Below are 23,001 nucleotides of genomic sequence, written 5' to 3' on the forward strand. Positions count from 1 at the left end.
TTTATTTTAACGCCATGAATCCAAATCTTCTGGATTGACAAACACCTTTTCTCCATTCTCTCGTATTGTCTCTTTCTTTGTGTCCCTTTCCAATGCTCTCCGCATATCTATGAAATAATGAATAAAAACAAAAACAAGTAATATGTTTACCATAAGCATCTTCATTTGTATGTCCTGCATAGTAATTGCGCACTCTTCGATAAACAGAGTAGCCAATTTTACGGTACATGTCAATAGCCACTGCATTGGATATTCTGACATAAAGATCCACAAACCAGCCATTGTATACTTTTTCAGATACTTGTTCAAGCAAATTCATCATGCCCACTGCAAGGCCCAATCGACGGTATTCAGGGGAGACAGTAATAGCTGTGACGTGACCATGCCAGTTTTTACCTGTACCTTCTGTCTTGCCCATCACTATGAATGTACGCGTCAATGATGCATTCCTATTTTTTTTCTTTTGATTTGCAACTAATTACCATAACCCATTAAACGGTTATGTGGAGAGACTTGCACACTAAACAAGTCAGGCCAACGTGCCAAGTATTGAAGATAAAACGAAATGTTATACTAATCAAGTCAATTAATCTATTCATGTTATCATGCATGCTTACTGTTTCAGTCAAGGGATCGAGATTGCTATCATAACAAGTTAGATCTAGATTACTTGACATAGTTTTCCTTACATGTTGTTGAATTCAAACAAATCAGTTGCTTTAAAACGTCTCAATAAACTCATGATGACAAAAAAAAAAAAAAAAAAAAAAAAAAAAAATTGCACTTTTTTTTATCTCATTCAAAAAGACTTGTTTCTGATAGAATATGTTTATTGAGAAAGCAAATGTTGATAAAATGATAAAAAAGTGGGTGAAACTTTTTTTTTGTACAGATATTATATGGAATGAATAATAACAGAAAAAAATTACATGTATAAAAAAAGATGAAAAAAAGAGTGTGTGTGTGTGTGTGTGTGAAAATAATAGAAAAAAAAAGTGATCTAATCCTTGTTCTTCTTTTCTTTTTTCTCTTTCTTTTCCTTCTTTTCCTTCTTATCCTTCTTTTCTTTCTTGTCCTTTTTCTCTTTCTTTTCCTTCTTGGCCTTCTTGGCTTCCTTTTCTTCTTCTTCGTTATCTTCAGCTTCAACTTGGTCAATTGTTCTCTTGACAGTTTCAGCCTTGACTTCGTCCATAACAACATCAGCACCTTCACTGTATTGTTGAGTCTTGTTGAACTTGAACTTGGTTTGGTTTTGAATAGAAGTATCCTTGTTAGCCTTAGCAGAAACACGACCTTCGAGCATGGCAATACGGGCTTCAATCTTAGTACGACCATCAGTACCAACTTCATTGGATTCTGATTCACCAAGGGCATCTACTCTGAGAGACAAGGCAGTCTTGGCAGCAAGCATACGAGCAACCTTGGCCTTGTTCTTAGGGCCAGCTTGACCAACCAAAGAGGCATGGAAGATTAAACCATACTTGGGTGTGTTGTGCTTGGTCTTGAGGGCTCTGAACAATGCCTTTTCGGCACCCAAGATTTGAATAGTAGAAGCAGGTTGCTTGGACAAGTTCATAAGAGAACCAGCGTGAGAGATCAAACGAGCACCGACCAATTCACCAACAAGAGCAGTCAAGTTGGGAGCGATGGCATTCATACGGTTCTTCAAGTATTCGTATAATTGACTTCTGTATTCAGTGATGTTGATGACATTGTCACAGAGTGCAAAGGTGTTTTCGAGATCTTCTTCAGAAATTTCAGTACCCATAGAAATTTCAGCAGCTTCTTTGACTTCAGCTTCGAGCTCTTCGGGTAAAATGTCAGACATGTCAACGCTGCTGGCGTTGGTACGGAAACCAATAGCTTTGACGACCTTGGCATAAGCCAAATTGTCAACAATAATCTTGGTCATTTCAGGGAAATGCCAGCCATACCATTCCTTGACACGCATAGCGTAAGTGTTGAGTTCCTTATCAAGATCATCTAAAAGAGCAATGGCTTGGACAATCATGGTATCAACCTTATCAGGAGAGAACTTGAGCTTATAACGAGAAAGAGAGTGAGAAAGACCAAGAGACATTGCAGAAAGGTCAGCTTGAGAAAGACCAGATACAAGAGATTCAAATTGAGAACGAATACCTCTGTAAAGGTCTTGAACAGTGGAATCAGACAAAACATTGATACCCATTTTCTTGTTGATGGAAGAACCTAGAGAGCAAGTTAGACAAATAGCACGTCAATATCTCTGTCTCTTACCAAGCTTGGGATCACTAATGACCAACTTTTCCTTCTTCATTTCCTTTTCGTTAATTTCAGATTCCAAGAACTTCTTCAAGTTCTTGGGTAACTTGCCTTCAACGATACCAGTGACAGCAGACAAAGCATCAGTTGTGTTTTCAAATTTCTTGAAAGCCTTCAACTTAAGACTATAAATAGGGTCAGTTTGATACACGTCTTTCAGATCATACATACGCCTTGTTGGCTTGTTCGGCAGTTTCGAATTCCTTGTAAATTTGTTCAGGCTTTTCTAATTTGTTGTCGTCAACAAGCTTGAATAAAGCGTAACCAGCAGCAGTTTCGTAAAGAACAAGCATTTTTAATGGATAAGAAAAAGGAAAGGGTTTGCTCTAATCAAGAAAAAAAATTCAATGGTCCTCATATTTTTTTTTTAGAAGGCCGGTCACAAGCGAATATGTCCCCTAAAATCGCTTCTGCTTCACATAAGCCTTTCATGAAAAACAGTCATTTTGAGCGATGGAGTCCAAGCCACTTCTCTCGCACGACTATTTGGGAAGAAAGCAACTCCGAAAAGTTTTTGACATCTTTTCAAACAACCACTATGGTTCTTGCAGCAAAGAGAAAGTACAAGAAGAGCAAAAGCACCACTGAGCCTGCTGCTAAGGTAAAGCATGAAGAGACAAGTTCTGGGATAAGTTGTATTGACATTTGTATTATTTATTAGCAAGCCAAGAAAGATCATTCATCAAAAAGAGCTCAACAAGAGAGTGATCATGAAGACGATCAAGTAGCTGAAAACGCTGGTTTCTCGGAGGAAGAAGCTGCATGGGAATCCAACTCGGACGACAGTGACGATGAGCAAAAACTTGAAAGTACTCAAGTCAAACACACCAAGCCTACTGAGGATGACATTATTTCAGGTGAACTGGAAGGTCTTAAAGAAACAGCTGAACTTTATAAATCCAATATTTTCAAGTTAGAGGTAATGATAGATTTACTTCTGAGTCATCAATTTAACTTTGATGGATTAGATTGAGGAGCTATTGAAAGAAGTCAACATGAATTACACTAAGCATAAAGCATTGGAAAAGTCACTTCATCATCTTAAAGCTGTCTTTGACGCCATTCCCGAGGGAAAACCTATGAAGGTAAGTGAAGAAAACATATAGCAGATCAGACAAAATAATGCTGTTTATACTAGTTGCATGAATTTAGCCAAGATATGTTAAAGAAAGATATCCAAACACCATTCCCTGATCCACAGCCTTCACCTGAAGCTCTTCATACTTTCAAGTTTGAAAAGCTTAATTCTGTTCACATTGTAGGTGGTTATGGTCTTAAATCAATTGCCAAAACAAAGCATCATTTCAATGTTGATATTGCTGTGGAAATGCCCAACAATGTCTTTCAAGAAAAAGACTATGCCAATTACCGTTATCATCACAAGCGTGCTTGTTATTTAGCTGTCTTGGCTCATGCAATTCAGACATCCAAGAAGAAATTCAACCTAGAATTCAGCACACTCCATGGTGATTTGCGTCGTCCTATTTTATTGGTGAAGCCTGCTGGTGATCAGTCTGACGTTGACTTTTCAAAGACGAAATGTGTGATCCGTATCTTGCCTAGTGTCCAAGCAAACGTGTTCCCCATGCATCGTTTAGCGCCCGGTAAAAGTTGTGTGAAGCCTGCTTTGGCTACACCTCGTTACAATGCTTCTCTTTTGATGGATACTTCTTACACAGGCAACTTGGCCTTTCTCTATGGCCATAGCAAGAATTCTGCTGAATTCAAGAATGCCATCTTACTTGCACGTACTTGGATCTATCAACGTGATTTGAGTCTTGTTGGTATGACACCCTTTGTGTTCTCTATGGTGATGGCTTACTTGATGCAAGGTAACAGTGATGGTACTGGAAAGAAGCTGAGTGCTAGCCACAGCTCCTATCAATTATTGCGTGGTACATTGGATTTTTTGGCTACACACGATTTCAAGCATGAGCCTGTCATGATCGGCCAAACAGACAAGCCTGAGTTTAGTGCTGAAGCATTCAAGGCAAATTATGATGTGATTATTGTGGATCCTTCTGGTATGCTTAACTTGACAGCCAACATGACTTTGTCTGGTATGGCTCAAGTCCAACATGAAGCCAAGTTAGCCATGGAATACTTTAACGATAGCAATGACCATTTTGAATCCATCTTTTTAAGAAAAGTCAATGATTTCAAGTTCAAATACGACAATATCATCCGTATCTCTCAAGTAGAAAACAAGACGATGAGTGAAGAAGCCAAGGCTGATTATCATAGCTATTTGCCTTACTTCTTGAACCGTCTTGCTCACATCTTGATGCGTGGCCTTACCAACCGTGTTGATTTGGTTGCTGTACAACATACGATGGAAGAAAACAGTTGGTTGATTACTGACTCTCCTGCAGATATTGAAGCCAGTGCTACTGTTCGTGTTGGCCTCTTGCTTAACTCTGATAATGCACCTCGCTTAGTGGACCAAGGCCCTGATGCTTCTGATGAAGCCGCCGTCGCTGAATTCCGTCAATTCTGGGGCTCCAAATCTGAATTGCGTCGTTTCAAAGACGGTTCTATTGTCGAAGCTGTTGTATGGCAAACACAAGGCTATGAAAACCGCAGCTTGATTGTTCAGAAAATTGTGTTATACTTGCTGCAACACCATTTGAAGCTCAAGAACGTTGACTATTGGGCTGGTCAACTCTATAGCTATTTGAACTTTGCCAAGAGTGTGCCTGAACATTTGTTTAGCCCTGATCTCAAATTGACTGGCTTCCATTCAGTCATGACAGCCTTTGGATCGTTCAGCAAGCAATTGAGACAAGTCGATGACGCTTTACCTTTGTTGATCAACAATGTATATCCTGCCCATACCAACTTGCGCTATGCTTCTGTTCATGTGCCTCATCCAGTCGATTTCAACAATATGGTTGCTTATCCCAACACTACACGCTACTTTGATGCTATGGATGTGGTGGTCCAGATTGAACGTTCAGCTAAATTTCCTGATGATTTAGACGCACTTCAAAATGTCAAACAAGCATTTTATCTCAAGATAGCAGAAGAATTGAAGCGCAGATACCAACTAGACTCTGTTGCTGTGGATGATGTGCGGGAAAGAAACCCTTATGCTATACGTGGTTATTTGGATGTGTACTACTTTGGCTACGTTTTCCGTTGTCATATCTGTCTTGAACAAGAAGCTACCCTCTTGACCAAGATTATCGATAGCAAGACAAACACACAGCTCAACAAGGGATTGGCGAAAGAAGCCTTGACGAAGTACAACTTGACCTTGAAATACAGACAGACACACACCTTTTATGTTCAAGCCATGTGTGCCAAATACACAGCTTACTCTAGCACGGTACGACTGACCAAGCGTTGGTTTGGCTGCCACTTGTTGTCTCCTCAAGTGAGTGAGGAAATGATCGAGTTATTGGTTGCCCATGTCTTTTTGGCTCCTCAACCTTGGGTCACGCCTGTCAATACACTGGCTGCTTTTGGCCGTGTGTTGAACCTGTTAGCTACATGGGACTGGATTAATACACCTTTGATTGTGGATATTGAAGGCGAATTAACGGCTGTTGATCGCCAGGCTATCTTGGCTGATTTCCAACAACACCGTAAGACAAACACAACATTGAGCATTGGTGCATTTACGATTGCTACAGCCAAAGATCATTCTGGTCATCGTTGGACACACTATAAGCCTGGTCGCCCCATCGCTGCTCGTATTCAAGCTTTGGCCCGTGCTTCTGTACAAGCCTTAGAGCAGGATATCAAGCGTGTGTTTGTGACTCCTATGGAAGATTACACTGTTGTGTTTGATTTAGATATTGCCTGCTGTACAAGATACTATCAAAACCTTCATCCTCAGGCTGCTCATTTCGTAAACAACAACAATAATACACTCGGTGACACAGCTTATGCACAATTTGATCCTGTATCTGAATTGATAGAAGAAATTGAAAAGATTTACGGTAACACAGTGATGGTATTCCATAACAAGTATGGTGGTCATCAATTAGCGCTTGTCTGGAATCCTTTTGTGGCTACACCTATGCAATGGAAAGTTCAGTCTGGTTACAACAGTGTTCCTGTGGATATGAACAAGAATGGCTTTTTGGTAAGTTGTGTAGATGTGTTTCATAGACATTTATATTTTGTATAGAAACCTGCCAAGGGTCAATCTGATATTTCTAAAATGATCTCGCCTAATTTTGGTGCTATTTTAGCAGAAATTCAAAGATTAGGTAAAGGCATTTTGAAAGAGTAAACAGAAAAAAGAAGAAGACAATCGCATAAAAATACATCATATCATTTCAACTTATTCTTAGAAACCAAAGCATTGTAATAAAATATTAAAGGATATTTAAAGAGCTTTTGGATTAGGATACCTTTGTTGCTGAGTTTGAATGGGCTAATATTTATTTTGGGTCAGTGTATATGTATTTTAAAAAACACGTCTTTTAGGGTTGTAGATTTCATTCCAAAATGGATTTGGTTTTTCTCTTCCATCAGGTCCACTAAGATATAGGTTCAGTAGATCATAAGGACAAGTATTACTTACATAATAGTGTCTGTCTTTCTAAGTCGTACATTTGGTATCAATTGAATTAATTCACGCATTTTTGATTTATGCTTGTCATTAGGCCTTATAGGCGATCCATGATGCCTTAAGGGTGTAAGGGTCTTGATGGGTGAATTTGTAAGGTTCGATCCATTCATATAACTAAAAGGACTACGATTACCCACAGGTGATGGTAATGATGGGATAGGAGGAGGGGTGGAGGCGGAGAAAAAGATAGTTTATTATCTTGGCTTATCGAGGTGAGGGTATGAGAAGGTCTTGGTGGTGAAGAAGAAGAAGCCATCAATTCAGAAACCTAGGATAGTCAATATATGGCATAAAGTATACAAACTTACTCTTGTTCTTGTCAGTCGAATTGTCTCTGTAAGCTTGTTGAGACGCACATCTTCGTCTTCATTGGGACTATTGCTGACCACATCTGAAAGTGCAGACCCTAATTGATAAGAGGCTTCTTGGCTTGGTGGTGATGATGGCTTGGTGATTTCTGATTTAGATCGAGGGGATTCTGAAGGAGAATAGGCTGGGAAACGAGGTGAAAGTGCTTCTTCAAGTTCAAGAGTAAGTCTTTTGACAGATTTTGAGCCCTTGATAACATCATGTTTAATAGGTGAAGAAGGTGTGCTTTTGAATATCTTTCTCGGTGATTCCTGTTCTTTATCAAAATCTTGTCGTTTTCTAGAGAAAGTGATAGACTGATGTAGTGTTTGTGGAGGAGAAGTGTTTCGTTTCGCTAGTTTCTGAGGGCGAGATTCTGCTTCTACTTCACTTGTATACTTTCGTTTTTCAGATACAAAATCTGTTTGGATCTCGGCATCTTTAATGCAACTGCGTCGATTATAATCAGGTATAATGCTATTGTAAATATTTTCACTTGTGTCTTTATGTGAATCTTTACTGGATGCCATGAATAAAGGCGCTTGTCTGTTGGGTGTTTTAGACGTGTTGAGTGTTTCCCAGAAGCGTGTAAATTCTTGACTGGCTGTCTGTCGAGCACCAGAAATAACACTTACAAAGTTGGAAAAAAGAGATGTAGGTGCTTGTTGGTCTTGATGCAGTAGCGAATCTGCTTCTTGACTGTCTTTATTGTCCATTTAAACAGAATAAAAAAAAAAGAATGTATATATATCAACACACAAAAGTTTCCAAAACAATTAATCAAGAGAAAGACGCGCTTGTAATTAATCTATTCAGATCAATCAATCCAATCGTAATTGAGGCATCTTTTTTTTTCGAAATAAAAGGGTATTTTTATTTTGATAAACTATCAAACTACTTGGCATAAAACCATGAAGAAGTTTTATTGTTTCAGTATTTTGATTGACAAGTATTATAAACTTCTTTATGCTACTTTGAAAAATAAAATAAGCTCCTATCGAAAAGTATGTGTTACTTTTCAGATACGCCCCCAATGTTTCGTCTTGAAGATGATAGATTAGAACTGTTTAGATAAAGAGATAAGCTTACCATAGACTTATTGATATGAAAAACCACTCTTATTAGAAAAAGATATATTCTTTTAATAAAATAGACAATCAACGGATCTGTTTGTTGGGGGAAGAAAAAGAATTTTAAATGCCCTTTTTTATGTTTTTGTTTTTTTTTCTTCTTCTTCTTCTTCTTATCTTTCTTCTTATAAACACATCTGTATACATATATATCTATATATATGAACGAGTTTTTAAAGCAGCATACATGCTATGATGTTTTACCAATTAGTTTCAGACTAGTTGTGTTTGATACCTATTTGCCTGTAAAGAAAGCCCTTAGTATTCTAGTACAAAACGGTAAATCATTTGTCTATCTAGATTGGTATTGATATGCAAATAGGTATTGTATCAGCCCCATTATGGTCGAGTGATACACAAGAGTTTGCAGGCATGTTGACTGTCAGTGACTTTATTAGCCTTATCCAGTACTACTACACAAACCCCAAACCTCAACAAGAAATTGACTACTTACGTATTCACCAATTGAAGAAGCAAAAAGCTATCAGTGCTGACCCGACCACAACTCTGTTTGATGCCGCAATCCTCATGTCCGAGACAAGAGCGCATCGTATTCCTCTAATTGCCCGCCATCAAGACCAAACCATGATCATTAGCATCATTACTCAGTATCGACTCTTGAAGTTTATCGCCAATAATTTCAAGCAGATAGATTTACTCAAGATACCATTATCCACACTCAAAATTGGCACTTATGGAGATAAAGTAGCCACTGCCTACATGTCAACACCTGTGATTGATATCATTAAACTATTGGCAGATCTAAATATTAGTGCAGTACCTATATTAGATGAAAACAATACCGTATTAAATTTGTATGATACCATTGATGTGATGGTAAGGGACATTTGTAGAAGACACTATTAGCTCATATTGCTTGTTTAATAGAGTCTTGTCAGATCAGAAAGATATAATGACCTTGATTTACCAGTCAGTCAGACGTTAAAATCAAGACCCAAGGTAAAAATTGATGTATAATGACTTTTTACTCAACTACTAAGGATTATCCTGGCGTCTGTACATGCACTGTTAATGATACACTCTACTCTATATTCAAAACCATTCGCAAAAAGAGAGTCTATCGCCTGGTTGTGATTGAACCTGATACATACAAATTAGTGGGTTTATTAAGTTTATCTGATATTCTAGGCTATATTGTAACTATCTAAATTACAAGAGAGGGTATAAAATCATCGAACAGTTCTTGGACAATCAATGCCATCCTCCGAAAAGTCTGAGTCATCGTCCTGATGATTTGACTTGATAACTTTTTCTTTGTGAATCTGTGAGCACACTTCAAGTGATGTTGACACAGTTGATTTAGGGCTCATGTGTTGAGATTTGGCACTGGTATCCATCACTTCCTGTCTTAATCGCTTATTGCTTGGCTTTTTGTACTCATTTTTGTAGGCCCGTGCTTTTCTTTTCTTTGCGTTTAATAAATTGGTAAATTTGTCCAGCATAATGAATTTACTTTGGTTCATTTTGACTGTCATGGCTTCAATGATCTGTTTGTATTCATTACATGTCTTTTCGATATCCAAAGTACGTTGCTGTAGAGCTCTGCATATTTCCTATAGATATACACGCATATTATGGGGTGTGTTTATAATCATAAAGAGGAACTTACAGTAGAAGTACGCGATGCTATAGCACAGTTTTTAAACCATGATGCATGTAATTCTTTTGAGTCTGATTCTGGTACTTTGTCTAACAGAAACAGACCTGCAGTCAAGGCAATGTCACCATCATATGTTCTTAATTTCATCTAAATCTAATTAAATTTAGCTGTTAACCAAGTGGATTTACCTGTAATTTATCTTGATCTTGTTTATCTCGAGTGACTCTCCATTCAAGTCTATCACCACAAATGGACTGTTCTCCTTGAAATGCTGCTGTAAGGACATTGTTTCTCTGTTTTTGTACAAGGGCATTGCTCACTTTAAAGTTTTCAAGTAATAATTCGCGTGTGACTGATGTGGTTAGAATAAATAAAATAAGCTACGATATTTTACTTTTACAGGTCCAGTGTTCTGTTGTGTTGGTGATGGTAATCAGGCAATAGTCAATATTGTCATTGTTTTCTGAATCTAGATCAATCTTGTTACCAAGCCATTCGCTTTGAATATGAAATGTCTCTCTCTCTGTAACAGAGTCATAAAATGAATATAAACGCTCCATTATTCAAATAAAAATAAAATAAAATAAAAAAAAATAAAGAAAAGAAAAAAAGTTCATTTGTGTTACAGTTATCTGGTGTGATTGAATGAATTTTAAAGTCTTTAGATTGACTTGAATAGACATATCTTTAATGAAAAAGTAATACATGTATTTTATTAGTTTTTGATTCATTATCCAAAAAAAAATAAAAGCTTATATATATATTTTTATAGTAATTTGCACTCTATCATTAACAAAGTATATTCACAACATGGACCTTATGATTGGCTATAAACAATGACGTTCTATTTGCATGAAAATAACTGTGCTGATGTGGCTTATGTATGGAAAAGAAATTATTTTTTCTATATATTTTCTTTATCTCTTTCACTCAATGTCTATCTGTCAAATTTGTGAAAAGCAAGAAGCTAAATACAAGTGTCCTAAGTGTCGAGCACCATAGTAAATAATGCAAGTGCAGTAAAAAAGTGGCCTGTTATTGACAAATTTAAAGTTGTTCTTTAGTATGTTTCAAGACACATAAAGAAATTCCATGTAAAGCACCTTCAACAAACACAACAGGTAAACTTTGATAAAAATACATTTCACCTAACCCAAAATTCAGAACCCATTACCCGAAAAGAAATTACGCCCATTGGACCACCTGACGAAGAGGACCCAAGTCGGCTCACACCGGAAGATCTTATCAAGCTTTCTTACTCAAGAGACATTCATACCTTTCTACAGGATTCACAACTCCAAGAAACGATTCGCTTGTTAGATGCGTCCAAAACACCAGAAAAAGATTTGGACCTTGTTAGAGCAGAATATCCCAAGTTTGATGAGTTTGCAAAGATGCTTGTTGACATCACATTTAAAGAAAAACTTGAGGCTATGGCTAAAAAACAATGATTCATTTTCACACGCATATATATATATAAATAAAATTAAGCTGCATGAAAACAAAAAGATATAAAAAGTCATTTGCTTCTATTTCTTTTCGTTCTTTCATATATGGGGAGCAATCGAGTGTTACCTCCTAGCTGGTGTCCCCGGGAAACTCTTCTTTCTTGGACTCTCTGAAACAGAAAGAAAAGGCTGAATACGCTCTATCTACTAAAAATATATTATACTGCAACTGGTATCAAAATAACAAAAAAAAAAAAAGGTTTGCCTCATTCTCTTGGCATAATCACCAAGGCTGAACAAGACATTAGAAAAAAATAAGAAAAATATTAATTCCAAAGCTTTAAACCTTTTTGAAGCATGACACTCTCTACTTCTTTTTTCTCTTTCAATAAAAACAGATTTTGATATGATTTTTTTTTTTTTTTTTGTATCCTTCAAAAACATTATCTGTATCGGTGACGTATAGAAAAGGGCCATTTTTCTATCAATTACAGTGTATCACGAACTTTGAGTGCATACTTGAAGGCAACTTTCAAACTGACTCGCCTTTTTGTCTTATTAAGCTCGTTTTCTTTTCGTCAGAAGCATCTAAACGTGATCCCCATGGGTCAAAAAATAAAATTCATATCAGTAGTATCATTTGATCTCTTGATTTGAAAGATAATGCAGCTGTCGAGTAATGACACATCAAAGAAGAATGCCTTTGAGCTGTGTTTTGACCGTTTTTGCTCTAGGTGTCATATAGAACTTGCTAACAATAAGCTTATGAAAAGCAGCATATGCTATTTAGAATGCTAAAGGACATAGAAAGGCAAAAGCATGGTCAATTCACCATGTAGAGATGGGGTAACTGGACATACGGCATACTTGATGACTACATGCGAAGATTGAAATGGAAGAAATGTGGATTCTTTATCCAGCAGATCAGAAATCGAGCTTTTGCTTGGAACTGCATAAAGACGCAGTTCTATGGCTTTGGTGTAGAGACAAAAGCTGTAGATCTCTGCGTTCTGAGTCTGCTGGTACAAAGAACACAGCAACTTGGCTGCTAAAATATTGAGTAAATCTGCAAAAGTGTCTCTAAGGGGTTTCACTCCCATCGTATTGCTTTTATAGTACGACTGGTAAGCAAATGCTTTGATCAGGAACTGGAGCCTTTGACGCACATTTTGGGTACTTAAGCTTGTCAATAGCTCTATTTTTCGTCTTGCATCGTCAAAAAGAAGATCAGAAGCTGTCAAATTGAGATCTTTCCATGAGTAGTACCCTTTGGATTCGAGAAGCTCTTTCCGCTAAAGAACACTTTAGCACCTTTTAAACTCCGAGAACACTATCAAATACAGATATCTTGTCAACAATCAAACATCACCGATCGTTACTACTTTCCACACTCTCAGTAAGATAGCCGATAGTACATCCTCTAAAGCTGAGAATACTAATAACATCGTCGGCCCCGAGCAATTTCCGACTCCTGCACCAACCGAGCCTTCATCTCGTCTTTCTCATCCCTCAAGAAAACGCTCAAGAACAAGCACACCTTCGGAACTCATCACGAACAAGATGGCAGCAGACAAAGTTACTATACTTAAAAAACCCTCAGTGGTTCCCTACAAAGCCCCTATAACTCGAAACAGAACCGTCGCACTCTCGGACATTCAGGAACCACAACCTACGAAAGACGACATGCTTCGAATGCAGGAACGACTCCTCTAATACGAAGCCGACAATGCACAACTCAGATCGGAGCTTGCAGCAACCAGTCGCATAGAAGACTGGAAAAGTTATTCGAGAGTTTTCTACTTCAACAACAATCCCGACACCCAGGATCCACCCCTCTCAGCGCTTCTCAGGATGATGAAAACATGAAGGAAATTACTGCCGCAGATAACGAGATTGGCTTCCCTTCGCTCAATACATTAGTAAAATTCATGTACTTTTTCCTTTCCCCCCTCCTCTTGCACAATATACCTCCTTAGTCTTATTTATCACTCGTTACGATATCTTTAGAACTTTAAATAAAACGGGAACATAGCTCCCCTACAAAAAAAAAAGATTTGAGAGGTTTTTGGTCATTTCTCCAAGTCGTTTTTTTTTTTTTTGTGCAAACCAACTCCAAAAGTATCCTGTATGTTAGCAAACATTGTTAGTAGTTTCTGAGAGTATACAAAGGTGCAAAAAAAAAAAAAAAAAAAAAAAAAAAAAAACTTGGCATTGGCTCCAAAGACCAGAAAAGGAACATCTCAAGTCCAATCATCAAACAACAGTTTCTTTTCAAAATGATATAGATAGTCCCACTTTATTCTAACTTTGACTTGTTCAGATTGAGATACAGTTGAGTAACCCATGTCTGAATGACGCGAGACATATAAAGTGAACGAGGAGACCAAGTCATATAACTGACATGATGACCCGCCTACATAGAACATAAGCAACTTTCAAAAAAAAAACACTGCTTACTTACAGGAATCAACACATGATTGCACCCAACACTTGAACCAGTAGCTAATCATATAAATACACTATCCATTATTCAGTCTATTTACCTTGATCGTAAGCAGCTTTAAACTTGTTGGCGATCGCAATATCTACAAGTGAATCACGATTACCGGCAATAACCAAGAAAGGAACAAGTTTGCCTTGGTCCTTGGCTGTTTGTGCAAATTGGGCAGGTGAATGCTTGCTCATAAAGTCCATATCGACCTTGTCGAGATTGGCCACTTGCTTACAAAAGAATTCTGCAAGATGAGGAGCAGATATATCTAAAGCACCGCTTAGACTGACAACACCTTTGACAGAGGTATCGACATGCTCAAAACCAGGTTGGAATTGAGGATCGTTCATGGTCATAGAAGCCATAGCCGATAAATGACCACCAGCAGAATCACCTAGACATCACTATCAGTTATATCATTGATGTTATCTTTATACCTGACAAGACAATAAAGTGAGGATTGCCACCAAAAGAAGCGATGTTTTGTTTTATCCAGCGAATAGCGCGCTTTACATCGCACAAGTGAGTAGGATAAGCGTTCTTGGGAGCTAAACGATACCCAATATTCACAACAACCTAGTATGTCGATAAGCTCAAAAACTATGCTTTCTATCACTTACCCAGTTATTTTCGGTAAGCAAAATCTTTTCATGAGGATAAAGTGTGTTTTTTGAGCCTATTCTCCATGCACCGCCATGAATATGGACCATGACAGGCTTTAGCCCAGTTGATTTTTCACCAAAAGTATAGACATCCAACATCATTTTTCTAGGTTGATCAAAATCATGATTTGTGGTTGCCAAAGCATCTTGAATTTCTTCATTCGTAGCATAAGTAACTAGATCATGTCAGCCAAAACATGCAACAACATAAATGATATTTACTGTTTGGATGCTTTCTAATGCCAGCGGGTGTCCAAAAAGGATTTACTAATTTCATGAATTCAACCGAACTAGAGTAAGGTCAATACACATTCATTGTAGACTGGCATCCTTGTTTTTACCCAATAATACTCTTGATAGGCTGACTTTTATTATCCATAGCCTTGATAGCGTCGTCAGCAACAGTTATTTCTTTCAACATTTCATAAAACAAGACAGCAAGTCCACCCATATTCATCATGTCGATAAAGTAAAATAACCAAGCGAGTGTATAGTCTGATTTGATCAATATCCATGCTTCAACCACAAGACTTACTAAATCCACCTAACCACTTGACGACCTGAATAAGCATCAATTTAAAAACAATAGCCTGAAAAGAAAACTCAACAGCAACAGAAGACAAGATCTCGGCTAGCATAACGTGTCTTCTAAGATAGACAGAAAGGAACTGTCGAACAGCAGGAATACCAAAAGCGCATACTATGGCAAAAGAGAATGCAATGACCGAGAATATGTAGCCTGTAGCAACCAATGCAGTGACAAGTTGAAACATAGGGAAAAGCACGAAAGAAAGAAAGAAAAAAAGAAATTATCGGGTCATACAAAATGTGTACTTTTTCTTTTTTTTTTTCTTTCTTTTCAGTTGATTATGAAACGATCATCAACTGAAGAGCATGCTCATGCACAAAAACGTACGCGTCAAGAAGTACCTGTGTTAGGTTCCAAGACAAAAGGCGCTGTTTATCTTGTTGAAAAAGAAAAAGAAAAACAACCTTTTGGAAAGTATGTCTATGGTAACTATCAAGGTTATTATACGTAAGTCAACTATATGTGTGTGTATCTATGCCTGCTTTTAATGTAGCTATATAGGACTCGTCGAAAGCAAGGCAATGCTCTTATTGATCCAAGACTTGACTTGATAGACCCAAGTTATTTTGTTGGCAAACGTATACTGGACATTGGATGCAATTCTGGAAATATATCCATTGCCATAGGTAGAAAATAGAGCATAAGATAGGGACTGAATCTAACATAGATTAGCTAAAAAGTACTCTGTTACTTCAATTGATGGTGTTGATATTGATGAAGGATTGATCAAGAAAGCACATACAAATCTTCGTGTTGCTTATTCACTCAATCACCCAGATCAACAATCACCTATTGATCTTAGTTTACGCTTTCACTATTTTCCTCAATCTATGACAAATATGTTTGGTATGCTTCCTATGGCATTTCCACCCTCTTACAAGAAGCCCAATGAGTTTCCGTTCAATGTACATTTTGAGGCAATGGACTGGACTGAGACTAATATTGATAAATATAGCCATTATGATACAGTATTAGCGTATGTATATCGATACTTATTCACTCATTTAACACAGCATAGACTGAGTATCACAAAATGGATTCAGCTACATGGTGGGGATAAGGGACTCAAGCGATTCTTTGAGAAAGTCTATGACTCATTAGCACCTGGAGGTACATTTGTGTTGGAGCCTCAAGAATTCAATACATTTCAAAGAAGAGCGAAACAAATTGATGTAAGCTAGACCATAAAAGAATTTCTAATGAAGCGTATATAGCCTACAAAAGATGTAGAGCAAGAACTACACTTCAGACCTGAAGACTATGAAGACTACTTGATCAATCATGTAGGATTCAAAGAAGTCATCAACTTAGGTGCTCCTCAAGGTGAAATTAAAGGTAAATTAGCTATCCATTGCACTACATTCATGCCAACTCGCATAGGATTCTCTCGACCAATCATATTGTACATAAAATAAAGTGACGTCTCTATGAAAAATAAAGAGCTCTTTTTTCTTGATTATTTCCAAAAAAAAAACCATGTCTTTAGCAGGCTATTTCTTTGGTAATGTGGATGAACAAGGACGCCTTGAGAGCGACTTAGACGAAGTAGGTAGCTTCATAGTAAATCTGTACTGACTGTTGCCTAGGATCTTAGAGAAACACTCTCCAGCGTGGATGCCAATGTGATGTCCAAGATCTTTAGTGGAGACACGTTTGGGTTAGAACATGCAACGCGCAAACAACCGGGCGACAGCGATGAAGACGAAGAGGAAGAGGAATTAAGCACTATGGATCGTATTCCTAATATTCCAACAGCTCATGCCAAAGATGCGGTGGATTATTCTGATTTTGATGAGGCTATTCCTGACGTACAAGACAAATATTATCGACGTGGTATGAGCATGGTCCAAAAGAACTTGCCTCGTTCGCGTCTTGCTCTTGTCACGGATAATTACGATGATGACGAGGAAGAAGAACAGCAAATCAAACAAGAGCCTATGGAAGTAGACACGTCTGTTCTAGATGATACGACGCCTCAGCACAAAGTCGATGTTCGACAATTATTCCCCGGTTTTGAAAAAGGCAAGATTCTCAAGTTCTCAGAGTTGTTTATGGCCAAAATCAAGCGTCCTCCTAAATTGGCTCCTCAAAAGCGAATTGTCTATGGTGATGGATATGAATACGAAGTAGAACGGGATGACCGTAACCTGTTTTTAAGAACCAGTAAACTCGATCGTCTTCGCCTTGAACAAGCAAAACACAACTCTAAAAAGCGACGTATTGAAGCTATGCAACAACGAGTAGAAAGCAGTGGCAATGAAAGTGAAGAAGACGACGATGATGACGATTATCTAGAAGAACTAGATGGTCTTGCTGACGTAGCACCACTCAAAGTACTCGAAAACGACAAACTGTATCATTCAGTCATGTTAGATGACTGGGAGAATGATATTGTATGGGGAACAGACGATGAAAAAACGTAACTATCCAATTTGACATACACAGTTGATTTAATCTCAAATAGGCTTGTCCCTACAGATGCTTTAGCCGAGAACAATCAGCAGCCAATGAAGCATTTGAATATGGAACTAGAAGAAGGAGACTGGATTGATGCAGTCATTTGGAATAATGAGAAACCAGATATGTCGAGTATGAAGATTGCACTCGACTTGAATGATCCCAACATGCTATTTGATGTGGAAGAAGTAGAGGCAACCAAAGAACTCTTACCACAGCCTAAACATGTCAAAAAGGGACGTAAACCATTGCCTCGACCACTACCCAAGATTCAGATCTTCCATACAGAGACAGAACCACACAACAAACTACCACTTAATCGATTCAATCTGTCGAATGACAAGCATTATGAATCCCATCTTGCTGGAAGACTCATTCGTGTTCGACAGACATTTGGTCAATTGGTGGTTCAACATGCCTTACCTGCTCTTAAGTTACACCCAGCCTTGTACAAAACAAAGCTTAGCAAACAAGAGCTTCGTTCATTCCACCGACCTCTTATTCAGTTGCCTACCAACACAGACCTTCACTTTTCTCGCATGAAGGCTAGCAAAAAGAAAAAGAAAGACAAAAAGAAAGGGCATGTGGATATTATTCGCAGTACAAAAGACTTGACACTCAAGGACAGTTCATCTTTTGTGCTGATGGAGTATTCAGAAGAACATCCCCCTATCATTTCTAACTTGGGCATGGGCACACTGGTCATCAACTATTACCGAAAGACAGAACCCAAAGATGAATTTGTGCCTAATGCTGATATTGGCGAACCCTTTGTGCTGGACATTGGTGATACTTCTCCCTTTATGACATTTGGTAATGTTGAACCTGGTCAAACAATCTCTGTTTACTACAACAATTTGATTCGTGCACCTCTTTTTCGACACGATGTGAAGCATACTGATTTCTTATTGCTCAAGAGTACCTATAAAGACCAAACCAAATACTATTTACGTGAAATACCTGCTATTTTTACTATTGGCCAATCTTATCCTGTTCAAGAAGTACCTGGTCCTCATTCACGTAAAGTCACTACGACCATCAAGAATCGACTCCAAGTAGTTGCTTATCGTCTCATTAAGCGCCATAGTCTTCAACGGCTTAAAATGAATCGGTTAGCCAAAAAGTTCCCTGAATACTCTGATATTCAGATTCGCCAAAGACTAAAAGAGTTTCTTGAATTCCATCGTCGTAGTAAAGATGGTGGTGGTGGGTATTGGAAGACAAGAGGCGGTGGTGATCCTCCCTCCGAAGAAGATTTGCGTAAAATGGTCACACCTGAAATGGTCTGTTTATACGAGAGCATGTTGGTGGGTGAACGCCATTTGCAAGACTTGGGTTATGGTGATGTGAATGATGATGATGAGACGGGTGAAGGTGACTCTAAATTAGAAGTAGAACAACAATTGGCGCCTTGGTTCTCTACTCGTAACTTTATCAATGCTACTCAAGGTAAAGCCATGCTTAAATTGTATGGTGCTGGTGATCCCACTGGTCGTGGAGAAGGCTTTAGTTTTATTCGTGTGTCTATGAAGGATATCTTTTTGCGTGCTGGTGAATCTGCTGAAGAGAAATTGGCACAGATTGAAGCTAGACCTAAGAGTGCACATCGTTATAATGTAGCTGAACAGCAACAGATTTATAAGGAAGAAATTGCTCGTATTTGGAAAGCACAATTAGATTCCTTAAGCAACAAGACAGAGCCTATTCTTTCTGACCATGAAGATGATGAGGAAAATCAACCTGATAGTCCTTCTGCTGTAAGTAAACATGGATTTGTATCTTGCTAATCAACTATATAGTCTGAATTTGATTGGGGACATAGACATGGCATGTCTCCATCTCCTGCAACACCTTCTTACCAACGTAGTCGATTTGACCGTGCTACTTCAGAACTAGATGATGATGACGTCTCTGTGACTGGAAGTATGAGTTCTAGCTATCATATTAACAACCAAAACAAATACCTGATTATTCGACGCCTTATTACACAAAAGAATGGCGAGAAAGTATGGCAGGAAGAGACAGTACGTGACCCTGTTGTTATGAAATCTTACTTGAGACAACGCCAAATGATTGAAGAAGAAGCCACAAGGTAACGAAAAGGGATGATATCCATGGCTCATCATACTCTCTCTTTCTCTTAGTGCTGAGACATTAGAACCTACAGACGATGAAGAGAAGAATGCCCGTATGAAGAAGCGAATTCAAGATCAATTGGCCAAATTGAAGCGTAATGCTGAAAGACGTCGTCAAAGACAATTAGCCAAACAAGCTGCTTTAGCTGAGAATCCAGTCTTGGGATTGATTCGTGGTAAACGTGAGGGTGCTATGGTAAGTGAAATGATATAAGAAATAGATGTTCATAGCAATCATGATAGCGTCGCTGCGGTAATTGTGGGCAAATGGGACATATGAAGACAAACAAAAATTGCCCTAAATTCTATCTCAATTTCAATCCTAACGCTGATGGACCACCTTCTGCTCCACCCGCATCGAATGATCAAACATCTCCTTCTAATCCTAATCCTGCAAGTCCATCTACTGGTTCAGGTGGTATTGAAATCCTTTAAATGTTGTATATCCCCTTCTCATTGTATAATAATAAAAAGAAAAAAAAATAAAGACATCTATACCATTAAAAAAAAAATGATTTGTTTACTGTCTGTGCGTTTTATACAAAATATGGATTTCAACTATCTGTGCACTGTGATCACAATAGTTGGTTTATATTTAAATAGCTTAATCTTGTTTGGTAAAGAAATGACTTGTATTCACCTGACTCGCTGTAAGCCTGAGCTAAGTGACGTGTTTCTCGATGCCTTAACAGTGTTGTTTTGCGAGTAAATGATTTCCCACATTCACAAGCATAAGGGCGTGTTCCTGTATGTGTTCTCCTATGACGAGCAAGTGAAGAAGACTAGAATGTATTGAGATTTCTTTGTTTGTTTGTTTTTTTTTTTTTCAGCCATGACTTACATCACTAAATGCTTTCCTACAAGAGGGCACTTCACACAAATGAGGTCTTTCGCCTGTATGTGTTCTTAAATGAACCGTCAAGGCAGAACGTTGAATAAATTGTTTGTGGCAATTAAACCAATGACACTGAAAAGGTCTTTCTCCTGTATGTATTCGACGATGCCGTGATAAATCAGACCTCCTAGAAAACCTTTTTTCGCACTCATGCCAGTTACACTTGTATGGTTTATGGGAAGGAATAGGGTGATTAAGTAAGTTGAGTATATCCATGAAGAAGAAAAAAAACAAAAACAAAAAAAAACTGCATATTCGATACATATTTATATAGCAAAAGATCACGGGAAAGTGTCATTTAGACAGTTTCAAGCTTGTATTTACATGCGCAAATGTATAACTACACACACAATATGAGATTTTATTTTTGTAATTCTTGAATACTGTATAATCTAGCGAGACTGGGACCAGCAAATTGGTTGATTTGCTTAGTAAAGTTGTGCATTTGAGCACTCAAGATCATGGAATCTAAACGACTGGGTTCAGCAGGAAGCTTGAACAATGTGTTAACTTCATCTTCAGGTAAAGGCTGTTGTCCCTTTTCAACTCGTTGTGCGTTTTCTTGCTTTCGCTTAGTGAGCCATGCTTGCATCTTGGCTTGTTCACGAGCAACAGATCTTTGCCAGTATTGGTAGTTGTTTTGTTCTTGTTGTTGAACATCAGCACAATCTAACAAGTATTGCAAGTTCTTTTGCATAAAGGGATCTAATTCCAAATCAAGTACATCAAAGTTGGGTGCCAAAGGTCTGGCTGCTTCAATTTCAGTTTGAGCTTGCTGAGTAGAAGCAAAAGTAGAGAGTGATCGAAGACGATCAGCTTCTAATTTAGGCATTTCAATGTTGTGGAGCATCATGGTCACATAGTGAGAGTTATGGATTTGAACAGGTAATTCCTCAAAGATGTTGGAGAAGGATAGTTTAGCTTGTGCAAGGCTATTCAAGAAGTGAGTATATATCAACACATACACCAAGACAAGACTTACCTTTCAGTAGTGAATTTTTTGGCTTCAAAGGCCTTCATGAAATTTTCTTGCAATCTAAAGGCTCTTAAACTCAAATTACCTTGAGCAGAACTCTTGGAGACATCATGAATAAGCACAACAGATTGAGCACTGAGGGAATTTTGATAGCTGTACTGGGTTTCAATCAAGCTAAGATCAACAAAGTTGCCCAAGTGAGCAGAACGATACCAACCAACAGTGTTGTTATCGACATTGACGGCACGAAGACAACGCATCATGTCCAATTGATATTGAGCTATAAAAATGAGTATACTAAAACAATCGCATGATCTATGTGTTACCACTAGCATCTTCGTCACCGTCAGAAGGGAAAGGGAAACAGTTGGTTACTTCCAAAGTGCCCTTGTCGTCTAAACCCAAGAGTTGACCAGTAACATCGTTAGGATAAGATTCGCGACAATGCTTGATGATTTTCAAGACGACCTAAGATTGAGAAGTAAGTTTAGTACGGGATCTCGGGTTTGTTGTTATTACCAAGCCATCAAGTTGAACAGTGCGAAGAGGCTCAGTGTTAAGGGTAGCCATATTATTAACTCTCAAGAAAAAGAGGAAAAATCTGTTTGTAAGAGGCTTTAAAAAGAGGAAAAAAAAAGTGACTTGTTTTACCGGAGTTTGCCGGACAATCACTCAAGCTCATAGAAGGCTGTTTGCAAGATGTTCATTGTTTACATGTACTAAAGCTGTTCTATTCGACTTCAAAAGTACCAAATGCTATAGTACGATTTGGTTGCGCAAATTTTGTATATCGAAAAGTCTAAGAATAAATGTCTATCCACTATTTTCATCTTAGTAAACTCGCTTTCTTTTTGCTAGAAGTATTTAGACATGATCTTATCTGATTTCGGTTGGATCAGACCTACATTGGGTCATTCTTCTCATGGGTCAAGAAACAGAATTCACTCAATTTTTATATCAGTAGTATCATTTGATTTCTTGATTTGAAAGATAATGTAGCTGTCGAGTAATGACACATCAAAGAAGAATGCCTTTGAGCTGTGTTTTGACCGTTTTTGCTCTAGGTGTCATATAGAACTTGCTAACAATAAGCTTATGAAAAGCAGCATATGCTATTTAGAATGCTAAAGGACATGGAAAGGCAAAAGCATGGTCAATTCACCATGTAGAGATGGGGTAACTGGACATACGGCATACTTGATGACTACATGCGAAGATTGAAATGGAAGAAATGTGGATTCTTTATCCAGCAGATCAGAAATCGAGCTTTTGCTTGGAACTGCATAAAGACGCAGTTCTATGGCTTTGGTGTAGAGACAAAAGCTGTAGATCTCTGCGTTCTGAGTCTGCTGGTACAAAGAGCACA

At 38.0% G+C, this 23,001-nt stretch overlaps 12 protein-coding genes across 12 annotated transcripts; 5 read left to right on the forward strand and 7 right to left on the reverse strand.

The window, feature by feature from the left end:
- Window positions 1-6: 6 nt before the first annotated feature.
- B0P05DRAFT_477483 (acyl-CoA N-acyltransferase) lies at window positions 7-742 on the reverse strand (the record flags this gene model as incomplete). The annotated part of the gene is made up of 5 exons (XM_051574966.1): window positions 7-107; window positions 151-420; window positions 483-573; window positions 618-642; window positions 690-742. 5 exons carry the CDS (start codon window positions 740-742, stop codon window positions 7-9), a joined length of 540 nt encoding a protein of 179 aa, XP_051431317.1.
- Window positions 743-823: 81 nt separating this feature from the next.
- On the reverse strand, window positions 824-2,629 carry B0P05DRAFT_516383 (uncharacterized protein). The gene is made up of 3 exons (XM_051575702.1): window positions 2,473-2,629; window positions 2,257-2,426; window positions 824-2,208 (listed from the first exon to the last, which is right to left on the reverse strand). The coding sequence occupies exons 1-3, from the start codon at window positions 2,592-2,594 to the stop codon at window positions 1,001-1,003; spliced, it is 1,500 nt and encodes a 499-aa protein (XP_051431318.1). The 5' UTR covers window positions 2,595-2,629; the 3' UTR covers window positions 824-1,000.
- Window positions 2,630-2,839: 210 nt separating this feature from the next.
- B0P05DRAFT_574560 (Nrap protein) lies at window positions 2,840-6,541 on the forward strand (the record flags this gene model as incomplete). Its single annotated transcript, XM_051581573.1, has 5 exons — window positions 2,840-2,902; window positions 2,963-3,220; window positions 3,270-3,386; window positions 3,440-6,391; window positions 6,437-6,541. The coding sequence occupies 5 exons, from the start codon at window positions 2,840-2,842 to the stop codon at window positions 6,539-6,541; spliced, it is 3,495 nt and encodes a 1,164-aa protein (XP_051431319.1).
- Window positions 6,542-6,718: 177 nt separating this feature from the next.
- On the reverse strand, window positions 6,719-7,947 carry B0P05DRAFT_590594 (uncharacterized protein; the record flags this gene model as incomplete). Its single annotated transcript, XM_051582820.1, has 4 exons — window positions 6,719-6,791; window positions 6,836-6,957; window positions 7,017-7,151; window positions 7,192-7,947. 4 exons carry the CDS (start codon window positions 7,945-7,947, stop codon window positions 6,719-6,721), a joined length of 1,086 nt encoding a protein of 361 aa, XP_051431320.1.
- Window positions 7,948-8,522: 575 nt separating this feature from the next.
- B0P05DRAFT_581261 (uncharacterized protein) lies at window positions 8,523-9,530 on the forward strand (the record flags this gene model as incomplete). Its single annotated transcript, XM_051582090.1, has 4 exons — window positions 8,523-8,640; window positions 8,684-9,198; window positions 9,250-9,321; window positions 9,363-9,530. The coding sequence occupies 4 exons, from the start codon at window positions 8,523-8,525 to the stop codon at window positions 9,528-9,530; spliced, it is 873 nt and encodes a 290-aa protein (XP_051431321.1).
- On the reverse strand, window positions 9,390-10,542 carry B0P05DRAFT_624212 (uncharacterized protein; the record flags this gene model as incomplete). The annotated part of the gene is made up of 4 exons (XM_051583456.1): window positions 9,390-9,935; window positions 9,992-10,129; window positions 10,171-10,334; window positions 10,377-10,542. The coding sequence occupies 4 exons, from the start codon at window positions 10,540-10,542 to the stop codon at window positions 9,552-9,554; spliced, it is 852 nt and encodes a 283-aa protein (XP_051431322.1). The 3' UTR covers window positions 9,390-9,551.
- A 368-nt stretch (window positions 10,543-10,910) lies between these two features.
- On the forward strand, window positions 10,911-11,539 carry B0P05DRAFT_599502 (uncharacterized protein). Its single transcript, XM_051583207.1, has 3 exons — window positions 10,911-10,983; window positions 11,036-11,103; window positions 11,147-11,539. The coding sequence occupies exons 1-3, from the start codon at window positions 10,916-10,918 to the stop codon at window positions 11,431-11,433; spliced, it is 423 nt and encodes a 140-aa protein (XP_051431323.1). The 5' UTR covers window positions 10,911-10,915; the 3' UTR covers window positions 11,434-11,539.
- A 2,187-nt stretch (window positions 11,540-13,726) lies between these two features.
- B0P05DRAFT_477411 (Alpha/Beta hydrolase protein) lies at window positions 13,727-15,356 on the reverse strand (the record flags this gene model as incomplete). Its single annotated transcript, XM_051574964.1, has 7 exons — window positions 13,727-13,843; window positions 14,047-14,315; window positions 14,359-14,497; window positions 14,542-14,759; window positions 14,806-14,873; window positions 14,925-15,078; window positions 15,119-15,356. The coding sequence occupies 7 exons, from the start codon at window positions 15,354-15,356 to the stop codon at window positions 13,727-13,729; spliced, it is 1,203 nt and encodes a 400-aa protein (XP_051431324.1).
- Window positions 15,357-15,395: 39 nt separating this feature from the next.
- B0P05DRAFT_556952 (Bicoid-interacting protein 3-domain-containing protein) lies at window positions 15,396-16,647 on the forward strand. The gene is made up of 6 exons (XM_051579967.1): window positions 15,396-15,619; window positions 15,674-15,798; window positions 15,845-16,148; window positions 16,191-16,344; window positions 16,387-16,507; window positions 16,553-16,647. Exons 1-6 carry the CDS (start codon window positions 15,453-15,455, stop codon window positions 16,585-16,587), a joined length of 906 nt encoding a protein of 301 aa, XP_051431325.1. The 5' UTR covers window positions 15,396-15,452; the 3' UTR covers window positions 16,588-16,647.
- B0P05DRAFT_556957 (uncharacterized protein) lies at window positions 16,637-20,275 on the forward strand. Its single transcript, XM_051579968.1, has 6 exons — window positions 16,637-16,717; window positions 16,759-17,591; window positions 17,637-19,386; window positions 19,429-19,721; window positions 19,774-19,960; window positions 20,008-20,275. The coding sequence occupies exons 1-6, from the start codon at window positions 16,649-16,651 to the stop codon at window positions 20,197-20,199; spliced, it is 3,324 nt and encodes a 1,107-aa protein (XP_051431326.1). The 5' UTR covers window positions 16,637-16,648; the 3' UTR covers window positions 20,200-20,275.
- Window positions 20,276-20,429: 154 nt separating this feature from the next.
- B0P05DRAFT_457165 (uncharacterized protein) lies at window positions 20,430-20,875 on the reverse strand (the record flags this gene model as incomplete). The annotated part of the gene is made up of 2 exons (XM_051573955.1): window positions 20,430-20,546; window positions 20,606-20,875. Coding segments are annotated over 2 exons (387 nt in total), but the record flags the coding sequence as incomplete, so codon positions are not given.
- Window positions 20,876-20,908: 33 nt separating this feature from the next.
- B0P05DRAFT_556966 (uncharacterized protein) lies at window positions 20,909-22,212 on the reverse strand. Its single transcript, XM_051579969.1, has 4 exons — window positions 22,155-22,212; window positions 21,962-22,103; window positions 21,642-21,915; window positions 20,909-21,591 (listed from the first exon to the last, which is right to left on the reverse strand). The coding sequence occupies exons 1-4, from the start codon at window positions 22,203-22,205 to the stop codon at window positions 21,021-21,023; spliced, it is 1,038 nt and encodes a 345-aa protein (XP_051431328.1). The 5' UTR covers window positions 22,206-22,212; the 3' UTR covers window positions 20,909-21,020.
- Between the last annotated feature and the right edge of the window lie 789 nt (window positions 22,213-23,001).

The sequence above is a fragment of the Gilbertella persicaria genome, assembly GCF_025201335.1.
Source record: "Gilbertella persicaria strain CBS 190.32 chromosome Unknown B0P05scaffold_46, whole genome shotgun sequence".
NCBI lineage: Eukaryota > Fungi > Mucoromycota > Mucoromycetes > Mucorales > Choanephoraceae > Gilbertella > Gilbertella persicaria.